General features: G+C 48.5%; 1 protein-coding gene across 2 annotated transcripts; it reads right to left on the reverse strand.

The window, feature by feature from the left end:
• Window positions 1-3,611: 3,611 nt before the first annotated feature.
• On the reverse strand, window positions 3,612-19,182 carry GALE (UDP-galactose-4-epimerase). Of its 2 annotated transcripts, none has more exons than XM_083455846.1 (11): window positions 19,033-19,182; window positions 11,991-12,117; window positions 10,373-10,488; window positions 9,286-9,399; window positions 8,625-8,801; window positions 7,920-8,033; window positions 7,745-7,811; window positions 6,454-6,539; window positions 5,888-5,965; window positions 4,533-4,647; window positions 3,612-3,996 (listed from the first exon to the last, which is right to left on the reverse strand). In XM_083455846.1, exons 2-11 carry the CDS (start codon window positions 12,109-12,111, stop codon window positions 3,941-3,943), a joined length of 1,044 nt encoding a protein of 347 aa, XP_083311972.1. In that variant the 5' UTR covers window positions 12,112-12,117; window positions 19,033-19,182; the 3' UTR covers window positions 3,612-3,940. The 2 variants fall into 2 exon arrangements, with proteins under 2 accessions (XP_083311972.1, XP_083311973.1); XM_083455847.1 differs by lacking the exon at window positions 19,033-19,182 and adding an exon at window positions 18,439-18,457.
• Window positions 19,183-20,246: the final 1,064 nt, after the last annotated feature.

A 20,246-nucleotide genomic window follows, 5' to 3' on the forward strand; every position in this document is an offset into this window, starting at 1 on the left:
TACTGCTGGTGCTATAATAAAAGCTGGAAGTGAGCCTAGTCATTATTACTATGTGTTAATCATTTCGTGTATATTTTCCAATATCTAAAAATATATCAAAACACACCTTTTAAAAACCTCATCCCCCTTAGTCTCAAGCCACCAAATTTACACTGGCAAGATTTACATTTTGCTGGTACCTTCTGGGATGTGTTCCAGGCAGATGACCCTAAGAATAACTTAGTTATCTATAATCATTCAATTGCATTTTCCCCAATGCCCTTCTATATGTTTTTTTAGACCTCAGAAAAATCTGGCTCCTTTTAGAAGGATCAGTGCCACCTCTGCTGCTACTTGGCCATGTTTCTGGTGGCGGCGGCTATCATTATGCTTCACTTACTCGGCACAATTTTAATAATGTGTCTATTTTTATTGAACTTCTAATTTGCCCTAAAATACTTCTGCCTACATTAAAAATTATATGCACATTCAGATGCTGGTGCTCAAATAAAGAAGTGCTTCACTACGGATTTAAGAGTTCTTTAAAAAGCTAGGCTGCTAAATGGCCATTCTTCAGGGCACTGTAACTCACTAGGGTAGAGGTTGCCAACACGCCGCACACAGGTGCTAATGTGCCAGCCAGTATCACCTACGGTGTCTGCAAAAGGTCTTGGTAAACATATATAACGTAAGAGACTGTTTGATCTTCCGGTTCAATTTGTGTTTGCACTTGGCTTGGCTTCTCCTACGTTGAATACGCCCCTTTAAATATGCCTACTTTTTTTGGCTGCCCAAGAGTGGGCACCTACCATCTCTGCTGCTCTGAACAGGGAAATTAGGCTACCCCCAGCAGCCATTTTGGCACTTCCTCAAAATTCCAACTATACCCTACAGGCCCCAAAAGGTTAGCAACCCTTGGACTAGGTTATGTTTCCCAATGTAGTTGGAATATAGCATGACACTACCCACCTCCCACCAAAATTGGGAAAAATCAGCTGCAATTCTGCATGTAGCTTACAGTGGGAGCAATGAGCTTTAAATGAAGTTTTCAAACATTGGAAGATGGTAGCCTCAAATGGATTCTCCTCTTGTTCACTCCAATAGGCAAGGCTATGCAGCTTCTAAGCCCCACAGAACACATTAAGAATTGCTTCTGAGTAGGCAGGCACAGGGTGGTGCTTACAGTGGGGATAAAAAACTTCTAGCAACTGGCATGGGAGTTAAAGCTTCACCTGTGAACTGCTTGCCAGCAAGCAGGGCGGATCATAGATTATTAGCAATACAGAGGTGCAAAATCTGGCCTTGGACTTCTTTTTTTAACTTCAAAAAATCAAGTATTTAGTCCTTTTTAAGATGGAGGGAACACAATGGCAACAATAGCACCGCAACAGAGACACACAAATAGATCAGAAGGGTAGAAAGAGTAATCTCTAGTTCTTTGATCTTGTAATCCAACATCTGGGGCTGCATCTCCCATTATCCCTGACTATTAACTATGCTTGCTGTGGATTGTGTGAGCTGTGATCCAAGAAGAGACAGGGAGCCATGGTTGAAGGACGTTGCTCCAGTCAATCAGGTAGAGCTCTTTCCCTCAAAGCTTTCCGCCCTCAAGTTCTACACTAATAATAAAACATTCCGTACTCGTGAAAGCTGCTATATACACAATTTCTTCTAAGTGCACAATCTGGCTTTCCACTGCGGGAGCTACACACAACTTTGCTATTGGAGCAATTTATCTGCTGCAAGATGACTGCAGCAGGATTTTGATTTGGCTGCAACAGAAACTGCTGTGTGAATTTGAGTTAGTTGTAACAGATCAAGGCAGACCAGAAAGGGGAACTTATTCCACCAAGCAAACCCTAGCTGATGCTCCATTTTTGCAACTGGTTTCTTTTCTTTTTCTTTTCTTAATCCATACACCACCAAACATTTTCATAATGCTTCAGAGATTGCTGCTCACAAACTGGTGGTGGATGATCACTAGAGAGGCCAAAATAATTGGTTCCAATGGGGGCAAGAAATGTGGCTGGTTCAGGAAAAAATGTCCTGCCTCAGAATACATTAAATATAGAAAGAGGAAGGCTGGTCTCTGGTAGTAGGGATGGTACACTGATCATCAGGCATTGCAAAGAAATCCAAGTGTGATGATGAGCTGAGCTAGCTGGTGCAAGACTAGGCTTTTGAGTTTCCAGGCTGACCACAGCCTGTGTCTCTTACTTGACCAAAGCAATTAACGGATTTTTGCACCAACTGTCACAGTTACAATGAACACCAAAGAGGAGCTTAGGAAGTGCTCCCCCCCCCCCCGTTTAGGATCTGGCCCCTATGCCGCACAGCCTAAGCTCAATGAACTGGTTTTACTGGTCTGGCCCATTCTGTGGCGCACCTGAGGTGAAACGGGAATGTGCTGTCCCCTGCCCTGCTCCACCACCATGCATTGCCTGCCCCTCACTTCCACTGCCATCGGAACAGCCCGGTTCTCACCAAAACTCTGCAAGAAGGGGCCATTCTGTGAGTCCTTGGCGCTCATCTTCATCCCAGGGGAAAAGAAATAGCAATATTGTGGCCAGCTCTGAATTTTACAGGACTCTCTGGATTCTGGTTTTTATGGGGCTACACAAGCGCAATTATGCTTAATGAGAGGTCAGCTATTTGCCTCATTATCTAGTGCAGTACATACTCGGATTCTACCTCCTTCTGCCTCCTCTGAAGCTACAGCCCTAAAGCCAGCATTAATTATAGTTTGGGCTTGACCTTTACAGCGACCCTGTTTCCTTAGCCTCTGCCTGCTAGAAGATACTTCAAAAGGTTGCTACATTCCTATTCAGCTGCAGTATTTGTCCCCTCCATGTTTGCTTAGGAGCAGCCTCCTGCCCTGTTGAAGAGTAACAATGCAAACCAGATTTCCCTATCCTGGTGGCATCCAGCTGTTGTGGACTACAACTCCATTCAGCTCCAGGCAGCACAGCCGATACTCGGGAATGATAGGAGTTGTAGTCCAACGCTTTCTGGGGGGGCGGGCGCCCCTTGATCTAATCTGAAAAGTGCATTTTCCTACAGGTGGTAGACATGCCCTCGGAACTGACGCCCCTCTTTTTCCTGTCTTGATTTTCATCCCAGCCTCACGGCCTCAGTGACCCCTCGCAGTCTGTGGCCCACCCTGCTAAGGGTCACTTGACTTGGTTCAAAGCTGCATCAAACTATAAGCCTGAAAATTCACTGACTCACCTGCCAAAGAGTTGCTGTACTTTTCTCCTACTAATGCTTTATCACATCAGTATTGGGGAATCTGCCGGACTGCTAACTCCCAGCAGCCCTAGTCCAGGATAATGATGAGCTGTAGTGCAGTCACATCTAGAGGGCCACAGGTTCCCCACCTCTGATTTACAGAAGGCATTACAATTTAGAAACGGGAAGCCAGGGAGCAAACGACAAGGCTCCATGGACCTAGCTGTCGTTTTCCAACTACATTTTAACGCTTGTACCTCCATGCAGCCTCTTCCCACAGCTCAGAACCTCATGGCGCAGCCTGCATCCACCAGGACATCTCAAGAACCTGGCAGCAGAGGGTGGACTCTTTAAAACCAAAGAAACCAAGGTTGTCCCCAATGAGGGGAGCTTGACATCCTCCGTGGGCTCCCATTGACACTTTTTATTTGTCAGTCTTCCCGCTCAATGGGAGGGTCAGAGCTCCTTGCTCCCTGTTTGGTACCAACCTGGCTGGCAGAGAAGGTTCAGGGAGAAGGCACAAGAGAGTTAAAGAAATGGGTACAGCAAAAGGCCAAGATAATCTTCCCCTTCCTGAGTCTATTTGGTCTCTTACGAAAAGGGAAAAGAAGGGCAGGGGAAGGAACGAGCAGGAACCACCATCTTCCCTGAGTGAAAAGCAAAACAGCCCTTGGAACTGTCCTTGGGTCATGGCAGCCACGCACTGGGGAGGACAGGCAACATCTTCCAGGCGCTAGTTCTTGCTGTAGCCAGTGGGGTTCTGTGACTGCCACCTCCACAAGTCCTCACCTGGAAAGGGGCAAGAGAATAACGGCAATGAGTTAAACTGGAATTCGCTACCACGCCGTGGGGGTGGGTGCCACTACGGAGGAGGCCCTTTCCTTGATTTCAAGAGAGATTAGACAAATCCGTGGAGGATAAAACTAAAAATGGCTACTGGTTGTGATAGCTAAGGTCTACCTCCAGTGCCAGAGGCTGCGTATAGCTCTGAATACCAGTCGTTGGGAATTGCAAAGGGGGAGAGATATTGTTGCACTCAGGTCCTGCTTGTGGGCTTCCCATTGAGGACCTGGTGGGCTGCTGTGAGAGCAGGATGCTAGGCTAGCTGGGCTGCAGGCCTGACCCTGCAGGATTCTTTGCATGCAGATGTCAATGCAACACCCCACCCCATGAGTGGCGAGTGAAGCAACTTGGTTGAAATGAGGAGGAGGGAATGGAAACCCATTTATTTCTCCAGCTTCCACCCCTAGGAATAAAGAAGGGGGAGGCAAAGGCTGGCAGAAAAGGAGCAGGCAGATAGCCCTCTGTGGGGAGGCTCCACTTACACATTTTGTCCAGGCCAAAAACAGCTTTCCAGCCCAGCTCCCGCTCAGCTAGGGCAGGGTTGGCGTAACAGGAGGCGATGTCTCCTTCCCGGCGTGCAACAATCTTGTAGTTTATCTAGAACAAGGACGGCAGCCTGTCATTAAGCGATGGGAAACCGACCGGGGCAGCAGCCAAGATGATAAGACGCATTACTATTAGCAGTACTATAATTTTGATTTATTAGTCTCTCACTACAAAATAAAACCCTCTCAGACACAAGAACAAATTAAGTGTCACAGGCAAAGAATGAAAATGAAAAAATTACGCATTACAGTGGAGCAAATCGCCAACAGCAATAAACAAAACATTTCTCATAAGCCATCGAATGCATGGGAGAAGAGAGTTGGAAGGATGTTAATGATGGTGCCAGGTGGACCTCACTGGGGAGAGCATTTTTTCATTTATTTAAAGGCAATCATTGGTAAGCTGCTTAATATTCAATAATCTGCAACCTAACCACAACGGCATTCCTTCAAGAAGCGCTGGTTGAAGTTCTCTACTCTAGTGTGAGGCTCCTAGACCAAAATGTTGGCTGGTCCCCTCAAAAGCACCCTGCATTCTGCATAGTAGGTGGGCTGGTCCTGTCACTGGCAGAGGGGGGCAATGAGTCTCTCTATAGTCCCAGTATTAAAATTTAAAGGTACAAATTCCAGCCACAGTTTTATGTCAACACTTTTTAAACAGGGTCGCAGGTCAAAGAGGCCATGTTTGCCTCATATCAAAGGAGGCAGATTTTGGATCCCAAAATACCGAAAGCTACTCCAGATATGGCAGGCATTTATTATTTTAGCACAGGCTAAATAGCCTATGAGCCCCTAAAGCAGGGGTGGGAACCTGTGGCAAGTCATTTGATTCCAATTTCCATCATCCCCAACATCATCTATAGGGCCACAGGTTCTCCCCAGTCCTGCAGAAAAGTGGATGCAAGCCATCAGCCATATATGGAGACCTGGCTTGACAGCCAACCTGATTTTGCTGTCATAACTAGCACTGCGAACAGAACAGCCGGGCAATGGTCTGGTAAGTGCTAAAATGGGTGGGGAGCCTCCAGTCCAGGGGCAAAAGGCAGGACTTCTCCAGGCCACTCCCCTTCCTGGCCTTGCTCCACTCTCACGACTGGAATGTGCATTGCTGGAATGTGTCCTTGAACATCTGGAGGGCACCAGGTTGGGGAAGGCTGAACCAGACTCCTGCTTGGTGGTGGGCCCAGCGAGGGTTGGCCAGTTGGCAATGCCTTCCTCTCTCTGGTCCCCTTTACCTGGACCCTAACAGGAGTTCAATCCTTCCTGGAACCCAGGTTGTCCCGATACTCTACCTCTCTTCCCGACGCCTTCTCCATTGCCTTCACCATTTGCAGGACTGAGCAGCCGGTGCCGGTTCCAAGGTTGTATATCTGCAAAGATGCAACTCTTGTGACAAAGGCTTTGTCGACCTTATTGCCCTGTGCGGCACTTTCCAGGTGCCTGTCCCAAGGAACTTACAAATATAAGAAAAACTGCACCACAAGGGAAGGGTCTATAGGAAGGAAATGCATTCAGTTTTCAGGTACACACCCCTAGAGCTTAGTTTCTGTAGGTTGTGGGAAGGGGACTAGGTTGTGGGAACTAGGGGGCCATGCCAAAATCTTCATGGAAAAAGCATTATGTGGAACGGGAAGTGTGCGTAATCATATAGGGTGGTGGAACTTTATTGGCACAAAATTTTGAACACACCCCTGCCTAAACTGAGCCCGTCTCCTGAACAAATTAGGAGAGGTGCCTGGAGTCTGCAAGCAAGGATGCTCCCCAAATCCAGGTGACGGAGGCTCAGTTGACGTGGGCTCCAGCAGAACACAACAGGGATGGAAGCAGTGCTTCGGACCAAGTCTATGCACTTTCCTACCTTGCAGCCGCAGTTCTCCTTGAGCTTCTTCAAAGCCGCAATGTGGCCTTTGGCCAGGTCCACCACGTGGATGTAATCCCGGACGCCTGCAGGAGGAGGAGGAAACCCATCAGCCAGCGCACTGTCCACCCCCTCTGGGTAGGCCTACATCTAACTTAGTTCAACCTCTGCCAACCTGGTAGCCTCCAGATGATCTGGACTACAAGTCCCATCAGCCCCAGCTCACAGGGTCGCCACCAGGATGGCGAAGGCTGAACTGGTTTATCATCAGAAGAAGGGATGATAAATACCCTATCCTGCTATGAAGTGAAAGAAACAACCCAGGGAAGATTTTCCAAGCAGATCGTGGATTTGCCAAGTCTGATTTTAAACAGGGCTTCCAAAAAAGAATTATGGGGATTGCGGTTTGCCAAGGGTGCTGGGAGCTGTTAGGAGACCCCCTCTTCCCCTCCCGGTGCTTCAATTCCCAGAGTTCGCTGGGAAGAGGGATTATTAAACCACTCTGGGACTGAGACTCTCCCCAGGCCACACCCCTCACAGGCTATGGTTTGCAACCAGACTGCTTTCGCCTGGCTGGAAGGTGCTCTGCTTCTTGGTTGCCTGGATGGAAGACAGAGACGGGTGTTTCAAAACTAGCCTATCATAAAGGTAAAGGGACCTCTGACCGTTTGGTCCAGTCGTGGCCGACTCTGGGGTTGTGGCGCTCATCTCGCTTTATTGACCGAGGGAGCCGGCATAGAGCTTCCGGGTCATGTGGCCAGCATGACTAAGCTGCTTCTGGCGAACCAGAGCAGTGCACGGAAACGCTGTTTACCTTCCCACCAGAGCAGTACCTATTTATCTACTTGCACTTTGACATGCTTTCGAACTGCTAGGTTGGCAGGAGCAGGGACTGAGCAACGGGAGCTCACCCCGTCACGGGGATTCAAACCGCCAACCTTCTGATCAGCTAGTCCTAGGCTCTGTGGTTTAACCCGCAGTGCCACCCATGTCCCTTTATAAGGGGTCAATTCATGTTCATTGCTCCACCCACGTTTGCTGTTCCTGGCCCTGCCCTTCACTGGCCTGTGACTCTCAAAAGGTTCCCCTTAAAGTTTTCCCATCTCTGCCCTAGAACACAAACAAAAAGAGAAAACACCCCCGTGCCTATGTGTGTCTATAAACCACTTGGGTTAGAGGCCCATAACCTCTCTGGATTCCACATCTCCAAACTTCCCAGTCCCATATTTCAAGTAGGTTTGGAAGTGGAGGCATCGTTCCTTTCAAGCTAGGGTGACTCCAAGCAACTCACCGGTCCCATCCACTGTATCATAGTCATCCCCAAATACGCTCAGGTACTCTCGGCGCCCCACAGCCACCTGGAGTGAACAGAAGGAAGAAACGACAGGAAGGCACAGGAGTTAGCAGGAGAAACTCGCTGTGCAAGAGGTGGAGCAGAGCAAACTCTCCCGGGGGGTCTTGGCTACCTGAGCAACGTAGGGCATCAGGTTGTTTGGGGTGCCCTGGGGGTCCTCGCCAATCCTCCCCGACTCGTGGGCTCCAATGGGGTTGAAGTATCGCAGGAGAACCGCGTTCCAGTCCTGAGAGAAGCAGCACAGGAGATCGGATCAGAAAATACCGCCCAGGAGAGCTGTATGGAGGACTCTGGCCATTTGCTTTCCAGTTCTGCCTTGCACAAGTCTGACTTTAGAGGCATGAGATAAAAAGCTTTTATTTATAGTGGTATCAGAAAAATAACATGTCACTCAAAGGTACAAAGAGGTAAAGCCACTTCTGAGGATCTGGCCACTGTTTAGTGGCCATGGATCAATAATCCACTTAAATATTATATGCCCAGACACAATTCATTTATATGGAATTACTTGTAACCAATCTCTGGCTTATGTCAATTATATTTTAAATATATGTTTTTATATACTGGGGCAGACAAACTAAGCTAAATGGATAGGCTTATGCTGGTATTATAAGGCCATGTACTTGTGGATTCTTAATATATGCCTTTCTTTCCATTAGTTCCAGAAGTAATAAAATAAAATTAATGCTATCTGAGTTTTTGCAAAAATGACAATAAAGATTATTTTATTAAGAAAAATAACCCAGAAAATACTGCTGAGGACAATTGTACCCCTGCGTGATAAGGGGGTTGGTGGTGTGGTACGTTGCTCACTCACCGGCTCTGCCTTGCACAAGTCTCGGATCATCTCCTCAATGAAATACTTTGATTTCCCATAAGGGTTTGTGCAGCCTCCCACAGGGTGGTTTTCATCAAGGGGGAGGTAGGCCGGGTCGCCGTATACTGTGGCTGAGCTGCTGAACACAATGTTCTTGACCCCGTGCTCTTTCATGGCCTGTGGAGGAATGCAGACAACCTAAGCTCAGTGCTCTTCCTCCAGACGTCTCTGGGTGTTGTTGGACTGCAACTTCCATCATCCCCGACCACTGAGATGGCTGAGGATTATGGGAGTCCAACAAGAGTAGGGGACCGAAGCTCGAAGGGCACTGAGCTATCCAGGCTCCATTTAGCAGGGGTTCTGTTTGAAAGTGATTCCTCAAGAGCATGAGGAAGCCCTGATGGTGGGCGAACAGCACTTCCCCAGGCCAGGGCGGGCCAACTGATGGGCCACATCCAACCCCTGCCCAGCCTTCCTCCAGGCCAACATGGCGCCTAGAGTGACACTACGGAAAGCCTGTCGCACGTGATGCTGGAAACATCTTTGGGCTGCTCTGTGCCACACGCGAGATGGGCCTCCTGCAGTTGACATCCTCCCGCAAACCCAGACTTATAACAGAAGCCTTACAAACCCTGGTGGAATAAGCCATGTTCCTGCTCACCTCCAGCAATCGGATGGTCCCAGTTAGGTTCACTTTGTAATATTCCAGCGGCATCTGGACAGACTCTCCCACAGCCTTGAGGCCTGCAAAATGCATCACGGCAGAGAAATTGTGCTGAGGGGAAACAGGAGGGGCAGCTGCGTTAGGAATACTTCTGCGGAGGCTACAGTACGTTTTCTATTTATACATGCCCATTTTAATAAAAAAAAAGTGTTCCCCTAATGAAAAGCCGGAAGAGGGCAAAAAGCGCCTGTGGTGCTTTTTTTTTATGAGAAAAGCCATTTTGTGTACCGATTTCAAAGGGCTTTTGGCCCAAGCTTGCAAACCCACACACCAGAGCCAGATGTCCTGTATCTCTGGCAGGAGAGCCAGATGCCAGCCTGACACAACCCACAACAGGGTGGTGTGGCTCCTGAGTGGTGCAGATGCCACTTCTGAGTTCTGGGATTGACAGGCATCTCTCGTGGCTCCCCAGCAAAACCCAAGGAGGCACATCTGGCGCTTTTGCCACATATCTTTAGGTGCCAGGTGAAAATGTTTTTCTAGAAACAGGCCTTTGGCTAATTAACATCCCTTGTGTTTGTGGGAGAGGGGAATATTGATTTCTTTTCATTCTTGTTTTTATTATGTATTTACAAAATACAAAATTATCATGTTTCGAACCGCCCTATGATCCTTCAGGTGAAAGGCGGTATACTAAATGAATAAATGAATAAACGAATAAATGAATAAATGGGCCAGAAATATACACAGCGGGGGTGTTAGGGGAGCATCATGGCAGCAACACAAAGATGCTCTGATGCACACACATTGGGAACAATAAAATCTCCCCAGAGGCTGAAAGGAGTGCTGAGGGGAGCAACAGGGTGGGTGGGTGGGTGTGAGCAGACAGAACCCTTCTCCTGCCAGCCCAAAGTGTCGTCCAAGACAGTGAAGACAGGAGATCTAGGAGATCACCACTGAGGAGGCCCTGATGCCACCCAGAGGGCAAAAAGTAAGCCAGAATAGTGCCCCCATTGGTGGGGGGGGGGTGATGCTCTGACCCATCTCAATAGGTGTAATGGGGAAGGAAACATTAAGCCCTCACCTTCTTGAAGAGGTTGTGGAGACCTGCCTCATCGAGGACATCCAGTTCCTGGAATGGGATCTTCTTGCCCACGATCTCCTCCACCCGCTGAATACTCTCGGGGACAGTGCTGCCCCCTGGGGAGAAAGACTGTTTTTGACACCATGCCAGAGTGGACCTGATTCCCAAATCATTGCTGTCCTCTCCCGTGAGGAAGACTTAGTGGTGCCTTTTGGGGGGCAGAAACCCAGGGGCCCCCACTCAGCAGAATGAATGGGTGGGGGACCCTCAAATACGGAACAACTGAGTTAAGGATCACATCGTGAGGTAAATACATGTTTCCATCTAAGGACTTAAATTATCCCAACAGCACTACTGAAAGGACTCACACATCCAGATCTATGGCAGCCTTCTTAGGATTGGAATAGGCACCTGGTGGTCCAGGAGCTTGGTCTGGGCCCTCAGGGACTTTCCATCCATGTTCCAGCCTAGAGCAGGGATGGGGAACCTGTGCCCCCCCCCCAATTGTTGGGCTTCAACTCCTATCAGTCCCAGCCAGGACAGTCAATGGTCCAACAAACATCCGGAGGCTTCCCCTCCTTGTCCTAAAGAGTTAAATAAACCTCTGCTTCTGTGAATGGGTGGGTGCAGCCAATGTTGCTGCCCCACCTTGACCCGTCAGTTCCTTCCTCCTGCTTGAGCCAAGCCAGCCCCTTCGTATCCAAATGGCAATGGACATTCCTCCATCACTCTGCTGTGCCTCTGACTTGGAGGCCCAAGGGCTCTTGATCCCTCCCACAGGTGGAGCAACAGTGCCTGGGCGGATGACTGGTTGAGGTGCACAAAAGCAGAATCCTGCCACTGACCAGTTGCTGTTAATGTGGGAGAGTTGGATGAAAAAAGGAGACCTTTTGTCTGTATCTCAAGTGAGTGAATGGGGAGGCCTGGGAAGAGGAAGGCCAAAGCCTATGTTGCCACGCTGGGAAAGAGAGGGTTAAAGAGCCCTTTGCCTCTGCAAATCAGTGGGTGGAGCTAATGCTTCTGGCCTATGGGGCTTTGCTCAGTTATGAATCTCCCTTTGCTGAGTCGGACCATTGGAAGGGCTATAGCTCAGTGTTCGAGCATCTGCCTTCCATGCAGAAGGTCCCATGTTCAATCCCTGGCATCTCCAGGTAGGATTCATAGAGAGCTACTGCCAGTCACTGTAGACAACCCTGAGCTAGATAGACCAAGGGCCTGAGCTCAGCTGAAGGCAGCTTCCTGCATTCCTAGAGGTCCATCTAGTTCATCAGAGCTCAACCTCAGGTCCCCAGATGTTACTGAACTACAACTCCCATCATCCCTAGCCATCTTTGCCAATGGCCAGGGGTAATAGGAGGTGCAGTCCCAACAGAATCAAAGGACCCACAGTTGAAGAAGGCTGGTCTGCATGAAATGGTAGCAGCTCTCCATGGTTTCAGGAGATGGGACTTCATTCTTCTGGATAAGCATCAGGTGTGATCTAGCAGGCCTCTTTTGCCAGGGATTGAACGTGGGACCTTCTGCATCCAAAGCAGGTGCTCTACCACTGAGCTACGGCCCTTCTCTAAATCCCCGTCAAGCTAGTTGCTGCCAGCCCTGGCCTTGGCTGCCTCCTTACCTCGGATGGCATTGTGGAAATTGTCAAGGACCACAGGGGTGTAGCCGGCCTCAGCCAGTTCCAGAACACAGTGGCTCCCGATGTAGCCGGCTCCGCCCGTCACAAGGATCTTTTCCGACATCGTCACCTGAAAGGGGACATGGAAGCTGCTTGAGAGAGGAGGGATGGGGGCCTTCATGGGAACCTCAGGGCTGCAGAAGCTTTCACAGAGGACCTAGGAAGGATGTAGGTGCCCCCAACTGATATCTGCCTGGATGGCACAAGAGACGAAAATCCAGCCTGAGTCAAGGCAGGTGTTGCACAGAATGAATGCACACAGCTTTCATATATCGTGATGGCACTGGGGAGATCATGACATTCTTTTCAGGCCCAGAAGTCAGCATCCTGAGTGTTTTGGCTCATATTTAATAAGGGAACATAGCAAGTTTCTATTCTTTAAGACAGCAACGGCAGGCTTGGAAATCAGACAGCGCCTGGTGACAGTGGCGTAGCGTGGGGGGTGCAGGGGGGGCCGGCCGCACCGGGCGCAACATCTGGGGGGGCGCTCGCACTCGCAGCTCTCTGCCCCTACTAAAATCCACGGGTTAGGGGGCGCAAATTACTTGCCTTACCCCAGGTGCTGACAACCCACGCTACGCCACTGCCTGGTGATGTTTCAGAAGATGGGCTTCAGTGGTGCTGAGGTACTCAGGACATTAAAACTGTGCTAAGACAGTGCAGGGATGTTGTGAAGAGAACCATGATGCCTTCTGGCGCCCTTTGCATGCTAAACAGAAATAGGGGAGTGTTACCTTCTCTGAAGATGTGACATTAATGTCACAGGATGAAAGCCCCTCCAAGCCTGCCTCCTTCCTTCCCACATCTTCCCTCCACCTCAATACAATTTGGAGTAAATTGCAACATTTACTTCATCATCTATTTCCCACTCCTTTGGGGTCCTCTGTGTGGCAGATGCCATACAGAACCAACACTGTCCTTAGCCAGGGACCAAAGAAACTTGCAGTTCGTGCGAGTGGCGAAAATATAGTCATCTGGGAGAGGACAGGATCAACCACTGGGGGGGAGGGGGAGTTGGACTCTGACCAGGGCAATGAGTCACTTTGTTGAGATCCACCCTGTTTTGCCCAAGAACCAAAGAGTGGGTTGCCAACACCACAGGGCAGCTGCCCAAAAGCACACCTCTGGCCATGTGAGCCTCTTCGCAGTCGACAGACACATGGGTCAGCCCCACCTTTCTGCCCCCTGAAAGAGGTTTCTGTCCTTCTGCTCCCTGGAGAGAAAGGTGGGGCTGGAGCAGGAAGGGGCGGGCGGGTGTTTCATCCTCCCAAATGGACAATTTTTTTCCCAGAGAACAGACAAGCTTTTAGTCTTCTTGAGCTGGCAAGGTTCAGCGTCTTGCTTGGAATAGAAGCCCTCAGAGTAGCAGCTGAGAAGACTAAGCCAACTAGACAAACTGGGCTCACTCCAAAGGCCAACGGAAAGAATATCCAAATACACATACACAGAGAAAAGCATTCATGTTGGGGGAAAATCATCGCAGAGATGTGGCTGGGCTGTTAGGCTTGGACTAAGGTTCAAATTGAGCCTCAGGCATGCTCCTGAGCAGCCTTGGCCAGATTACCCCAGAGCCTCAGTTGTCTTCATCTGCAAAATGGGAATGCATTGGGTCCCTGTCTATTTCTGGATCCAGCAGGAGCACCCTGTCCTTAGCTTCAAAGCCCTTATTGGCCTTGCCCCCTCCTCATCCCATGGCTCATTCAATAAACCCATGTCCGTGATCTTCCCTCCTTCAGTTCCACCGCCCTCAACCAACCAAACGTTTTCTCAAAAGATTTCATTCTTCCTCTGTCTGCTAGAAACTGCCTCCTACAATGCCAGCCTGATACCACCTCTCCCCCTTCAAAACCCACCCCCATCATTTTTGTGAAATCTTTGGCACAACCCCACCCCAATGTCCTACTGAAGCCACATGCAACTGAAAGGGATACATATTTTATCCCCATTTCCTCCCTTCCTCTGTTGCATCTGCTGCCCACTGAGTCAAATTACAGATTGGAAATGCCATGGGGGCAATGACTTATACATTGTGAAGTGCTGATACCACTATGGAAATGAACGATTAAAAGCTAAACTAAAAACAAGGTGAGAACAAGGTCATGGAAGAGATGCAGAGCCTGGCAATCTGAAACCAGAAACATGCCTAATGTCCAGGCCAGCCTCCCTTAACCTTGTTCTCTCCAGATGCTTTAGGCTAGGCTGATGGAACCCAGATCATCTGGAGGAGAGCACCTGGTTGAGAAAGGCTGGTTTAGACACCCAGCAGAGGAAATACGAAGGACCCAAGTGTACATCTGATGCCCATTAACATAACTCTTACAAAGGCATCCGCCACAAAATCCCCACCACTTCCTAAAAGAGAAATAGGAGCAGGCGTGAGGAAATGGCTGGCAAATGGCTATGGCGTGACTATGGCTGGCAAAAAGAACTGCAGTTCAGCGGTCGAGCGCCTTCTTTGCATGCCAACAATCCCAGGTTCAATCCCCAGCTTCTCCAAGTGGGACAGGCCCCCATACAAAACCCTGCAGAGCCACTGCTAGTTGCAAGAAGAAAAAGCTTCCCGTGTTCATAAGCTCCTATGACAAACTCAGCATGTGAGCTTCTTCCAGGGCCTCAGGCCCATTTTCACACCATAATAAAGCAGTTGTATGGACTTTGGCGCTCCTGCAAGCACATTTGACCCAATATAGTATTTGGATTATTATTTTTACTATTTTAAATCATGATTAGCCAAAACAGAAGCCCTGGTGATAGCCAGCAGCTATGATGCTTCCCCCCCTGCCATTTCTCCTGGCTGAACAGACCATCTGCTTAGCCCCTTCTGGGACTGCCCTGGCGTAACCTCACTTGCGCCTCCGCCCCAAACCATGTTTTCAATCCGTTTCTGCTTTATAATCTGCAACCTTTGCTGCAGGGTGATTAACGTTTAAGCTTTGATTGCCAGGACAGGCAATGGATATACTGTGCTTCCGACAACCGTGCAGTTCCCAGCACCCTCCAAATTAGCCAACTTTTAAAAATATGTTGACAGGTTCTGCTCCTGCGCCTTTAACAACAGCCTGAAAAGCACAAATGTAACAGAGAAAGCTTTTCCCATTTCTGTGTATCTTTATGTCTGGAAAAGCTACACTTGCTGGTGGTTGTTGTTATTTTTGCAGAAGCAGGGAGGTTAAAATGTTGGCGGCTCAATTCCTGCATTGCTGCTTTTGCAGGGAACAAGAGAATTAAGCTCCGTGCCAGTTCAATCTACTTTCTGGCCCCCATCGCAGGTATGTTGAAACACAGTCACACCCTGTGGGTGTGCAGAGTCAGTTACATGGCTGGGAGCCAACCTGCTTCAGAAAACAGGATATGGAGACACCAAAGTCACACAGTTCCTGGTCAGAGATAAAAGGGGGAGTGGCATGATGGACTGGAACTCACCTGGGCAGGCCAGATACCTGCAAGTGGAAATAAAGCCTTAGGAGGAACGGCTGAGGGAGTTGGGTAAGTTTAGCCTGGAGAAGAGAAGGCCGAGAAGTGATGATAGCCATCTTCAAATATCTGAAGGACTCTCCTTCACTGGGGGTTTTTAAACAGAGGTTGACTAGCCATCTTTCAGGGATTCTTTATCTGTAATTCCTGTATTGCAGGAGGCTGAACTTGGAGTCTCCTCCAACTCTACAATTCTATGATAATTAGACTCTCCTAAACAGTAATCATTAGAATAGTAGATGGATTCAGGCATGGACTTTTCATATTATTATTAATTAGATGTATTGGTCACCTTTTTTTACCAAGGTAACTCAAAGCAACTTACGGTATATAAGCAAAGAAACACATACAGTGGTACCTCGGGTTAAGTACTTTATTCGTTCCGGAGGTCCGTTCTTAACCTGAAACTGTTCTTAACCTGAAGCACCACTTTAGCTAATGGTGCCTCCTGCTGCTGCTGTGCCGCCGGAGCACGATTTCTGTTCTCATCCTGAAGCAAAGTTCTTAACCAGAAGCACTATTTCTGGGTTAGCGTAGTCTGTAACCTGAAGCGTATGTAACCTGAAGCGTATGTTACCTGAGGTACCACTGTACAGTAAAACCAGCATAAAAGAAAAACATTTGAGGCATAATCAAAAGGGTGATTCTATCAAGGAGACCACAGATAATTAACAGCCAAATGTTTTTCTAAGCTATGTAATGATGGTGCCAGGCAAGCATCCCTGGAGAGAGCATTCCACAAGCTGGGAGCCACCACAGAAAAGACCCGTTCTTGTGTTGCCACCCTTGGACATCGTGAGGAAGGAACACACGATTAAGGGCTTCAGATGACACTCACTGGGTCCAGGTTGGTTCAGAGGAGACTTTAGAAGGTGGTAGGTATACAAGCTGTACTGTAGCTACACCAGCAGTGCCACACCAAGACCATCTGGCTCTGCTGGCACAGCTTGAGTACACACAGCCCTCTCTTCCACAATTTGAGCGCAACTCTAACAGCCCAATGAAGGAGGACAAGTTAAGGTGACTCAGTTATGTGAGAAGAACCACAAGCTGTCAACAACTGTAGGAGAAGGAGGAAGAAAGCTGATTTGAGTCAGACCTTGTACAAGCAACAGAAAGAGACACTGTGATGGGCAAGATGCAGAAATCCAGATCAACTAGCAGGAACACAAAAGCATGCATAATACAGACAGGTCTTTATTGGCATGTCTGTGAATTTTGACAGGTACAAATTGCTTTAAACCAGATTGTGGAGACATGTCTAGAAAATTTCTTTATTCTTGTAATGACCAGAAAAATCTTCTGTCATATCATTAATGAACCTTGTACAGCTTCTGTTTATTAACTGGCAAGAGCCAACAATTATCCTAGGACTGTGGGTTACAAGCATGCTCGCAGCTCACAGCATCTGCATCGCTGAAGGGGTGCCTTTTCCTTAATCTGAAATCTCCCCCTTCCAACCACTATTTGTTCTGAAACCTGTATGCTGGAGGGGGCAGGGGCAGGGGCAAAGATTTCGATCAAGGAAATAGCACGAGAGGGAAATTTCAACCACTTCCCTTATCTTCAAGGCAGCTATGCAGTGCTGGTAATTAGTTAACCAAAAAGACAAGCCATGGTTTGGCTTGACATGTTGTCTGAACCCAGACTCATGGTTTAGCTCCCCTGGACTAACCATGAGCTGTAAACCATAGGTTCAAACCGCCAGCTCTGTTTCAGATAACATGCTAAGTAAGGCAAACAGTAGCTTGTCCTGGCACATCTACAGATTGACTGGCAGGGAGCAAAGTGACCTCAATCTCCTCTCCCACAGCCCATGCATTTGTGCTAATCCATGGCTTGGCTCAGCATGATGCGCAAAGTCTTTGTTGGCCATAGTATCACATCAACATGATGCAAACTCTTCCCTCTATATGTGATGCTAGGCGATCTGAAACCTACAGACAGAGATTATGTAATGGGGAAAGTGCATCTCTGTGCAAAGAAAACATTGGGGTACACTGAACACATCTGGCTCCCTGCAACACACTGGCTTCTCCTACTACTTCCTATTCTAAAGCATAGGAAGTTGCCTTGTGCAGAGTCAGACTATTGGCCTATTTAGTTTATTATTGCCTTTTACACTGACAGGCAACTACAGTGGTACCTCTGGTTACAGACACTTCAGGTTACAGATGCTTGAGGTTACAGACTCTGCTAACCCAGAAATTGTACCTCGGGTTAAGAACTTTGCTTCAGGATGAGAACAGAAATCGTGCGGCAGCAGCAGCAGGAGGCCCCATTAGCTAAAGTGGTACCTCAGGTAAAGAACAGTTTCAGGTTAAGAACAGACCTCCGGAAGGAATTAAGTTCTTAACCTGAGGTACCACTGTAACTGCCTTGCAGGGTTTCAAGCAGGTATGCTTCCCAGGTCTACCTGGAAATGCTGAGCATTGAACTTTGGACCTTTTGCATGCACAGCATGTGCCCCAGGCACTGAACCCTGCCCTTTGCCATAGCCAGCATTTAGCTGGTTATAACTTTAGAGGAAAAGCACAAAAGTTATTATGGCATAAGCTTCCACTGAGTAATTTGTTCGTCTTTTATTAGGTGCGACGACAGTCGGTTATAAATATAATGGATTGTCCACAGTTTGAAGTGATCCAGACCAGCATGTGGAAACAGCAGATAAACATGCCTTGCTTTGATTTTAACACACAGGTGTTTACTTGCATACTACTAGAAGCAAGATGCCAGCTCTGCCTCCAGATATTTAATTTCTGGAGATTCAGGAGAAAGCAAGAATAGGAATGCAGACTAACCTCCCCACTCACCCTCCACTAGCTCTTGCAATGTAATTACCCCAAAAGCAAACAGGAAATGTAGGAATACGGAGAAATGTCTATACTGAGTCAAATCATTCCTGCATCTTGTGTACCTTGACTAACAGTGGCTCTCCAGGGTTTCAGGCACAGGCCAGCCCCCAGCCCTATCTGGAAATGCCTTGGGATTGAACCTAACACCTTCTGGGTGCAAAGCAGATGCTCCACCACTGAGTTATTGCCCTTGAAGAGGTTTAAGACAGGTATCGGGAAGTAAATGGAGACAGCTGTATTGTTTCACAGCAGGTGGACACATGATGGAAACGATCAGGTGAAGGCTTTCCTTTGCATGGAGGTACAGCAGGCCGGGAAAGGCTGCTCATTTGCTAATACTCCAGCCTGCTGTTAAAGGCACACGAGCAGAGCCATCAGGAAAAGGTGGCAACCTGATTGCACAAAGGCTACCCGGGCTGCTGACCTCCCTCGCTGAACACCAAGAGATCCTATTAACCCCCCTAAAAACTCCCCCACCCCGCTTTTAGCATGAGCAGCATCCCTCGAACAGCATCGCATGTATTAAAACAAAACCTCAGTCAGTAGCATCTTCCTCCCTATGAGGTTTCAAATTGCCAGGGCCCTCCATTTCATTCACAAATATATAAAAATGCACACACACTGCCCGGTACCGCCTCCCAAACTCCCACACTCACCAGCAGCTCTGAAAGCGCCTCCAATTCAACAGGGGCGCATTCTTCGGCGCGTTTCCTTTAAGAGCTCCTGGGTCCCCCTCCTCCCTTGTTCCCTCCTGGCCCCGCCCCGGCCCGTAGCGTGGCGACACGCAGCAGCTTCCCCATGGAAACGTGTCACTCTTCTTCCGCCCCGTCCCCGCCCACCGCTACGGGAAGAGGCAAGAGCCAAAAACAGCCAAGCCATCAGCCATTGGATATAGACAAGTCGGCGCTGTCCTTCTCCCAGCCAGGCACCGGCTAGGCAGAGACCTGCTCAGCTCCAAGCTGCATTGTGACTGGCCTTAAGCACCTTCTCTGCTTGGCTTCGGAGGCAGCCTTCTCCAACAAGGGATCCCCAGATGCAGCTGGGCTACCCCGTCATCCCTAACCAGCAGGGCCAGCGGTGAGGGATGCTGGGAGTTGTAGTCCAACATCTGGAGACCCAAGGCTGAGAAAGGCTGCCCTAAGTGCACCTTGCCAACAAAGGTCCGTATAGTAAAAGCTATGGTTTTCCCAGTAGTGATGTATGGAAGTGAGAGCTGGACCATAAAGAAGGCTGATTGCCGAAGAATTGATGCTTTTGAATTATGGTGCTGGAGGAGACTCCTGAGAGTCCCATGGACTGCAAGAAGATCAAACCTCTCCATTCTTCAGAGAATCAGCCCTGAGTGCTCACTGGAAGGACAGATCGTGAAGCTGAGGCTCCAATACTTTGGCCACCTCATGAGAAGAGAAGACTCCCTGGAAAAGACCCTGATGTTGGGAAAGATGGAGGGCACAAGGAGAAGGGGACGACAGAGGACGGGATGGTTAGACAGTGTTCTCGAAGCTACCAGCATGAGTTTGACCAAACTGCGGGAGGCAGTGGAAGACAGGAGTGCCGGGCGTGCTCTGGTCCACGGGGTCACGAAGAGTCGGACACGACTAAACGACTAAATAACAGCAACAACAAAGTGCATAGTTGCTGTTGTTTTTCCTCTCCTTTCAAGAAGAATATCGAGTTGCAGAATAATAAACATGTCTTCGTAATACAGATCTGTGTCATTTTAGAATCAATTATTGCAAAGGTTGATGAATGCAATACATCAAGTAACAATAGAACAAATAACTATTGACTCCCGCACGACTCCTCCCCGCCCAACAGAATTCTTTTTGCTGTTGTTCATGAAAATAAGTTTATATTCAAAAAGTGGGAG

Source organism: Podarcis tiliguerta (genome assembly GCF_965153285.1).
Source record: "Podarcis tiliguerta genome assembly, chromosome: 8".
NCBI classification, from domain to species: Eukaryota; Metazoa; Chordata; class Lepidosauria; order Squamata; family Lacertidae; genus Podarcis; species Podarcis tiliguerta.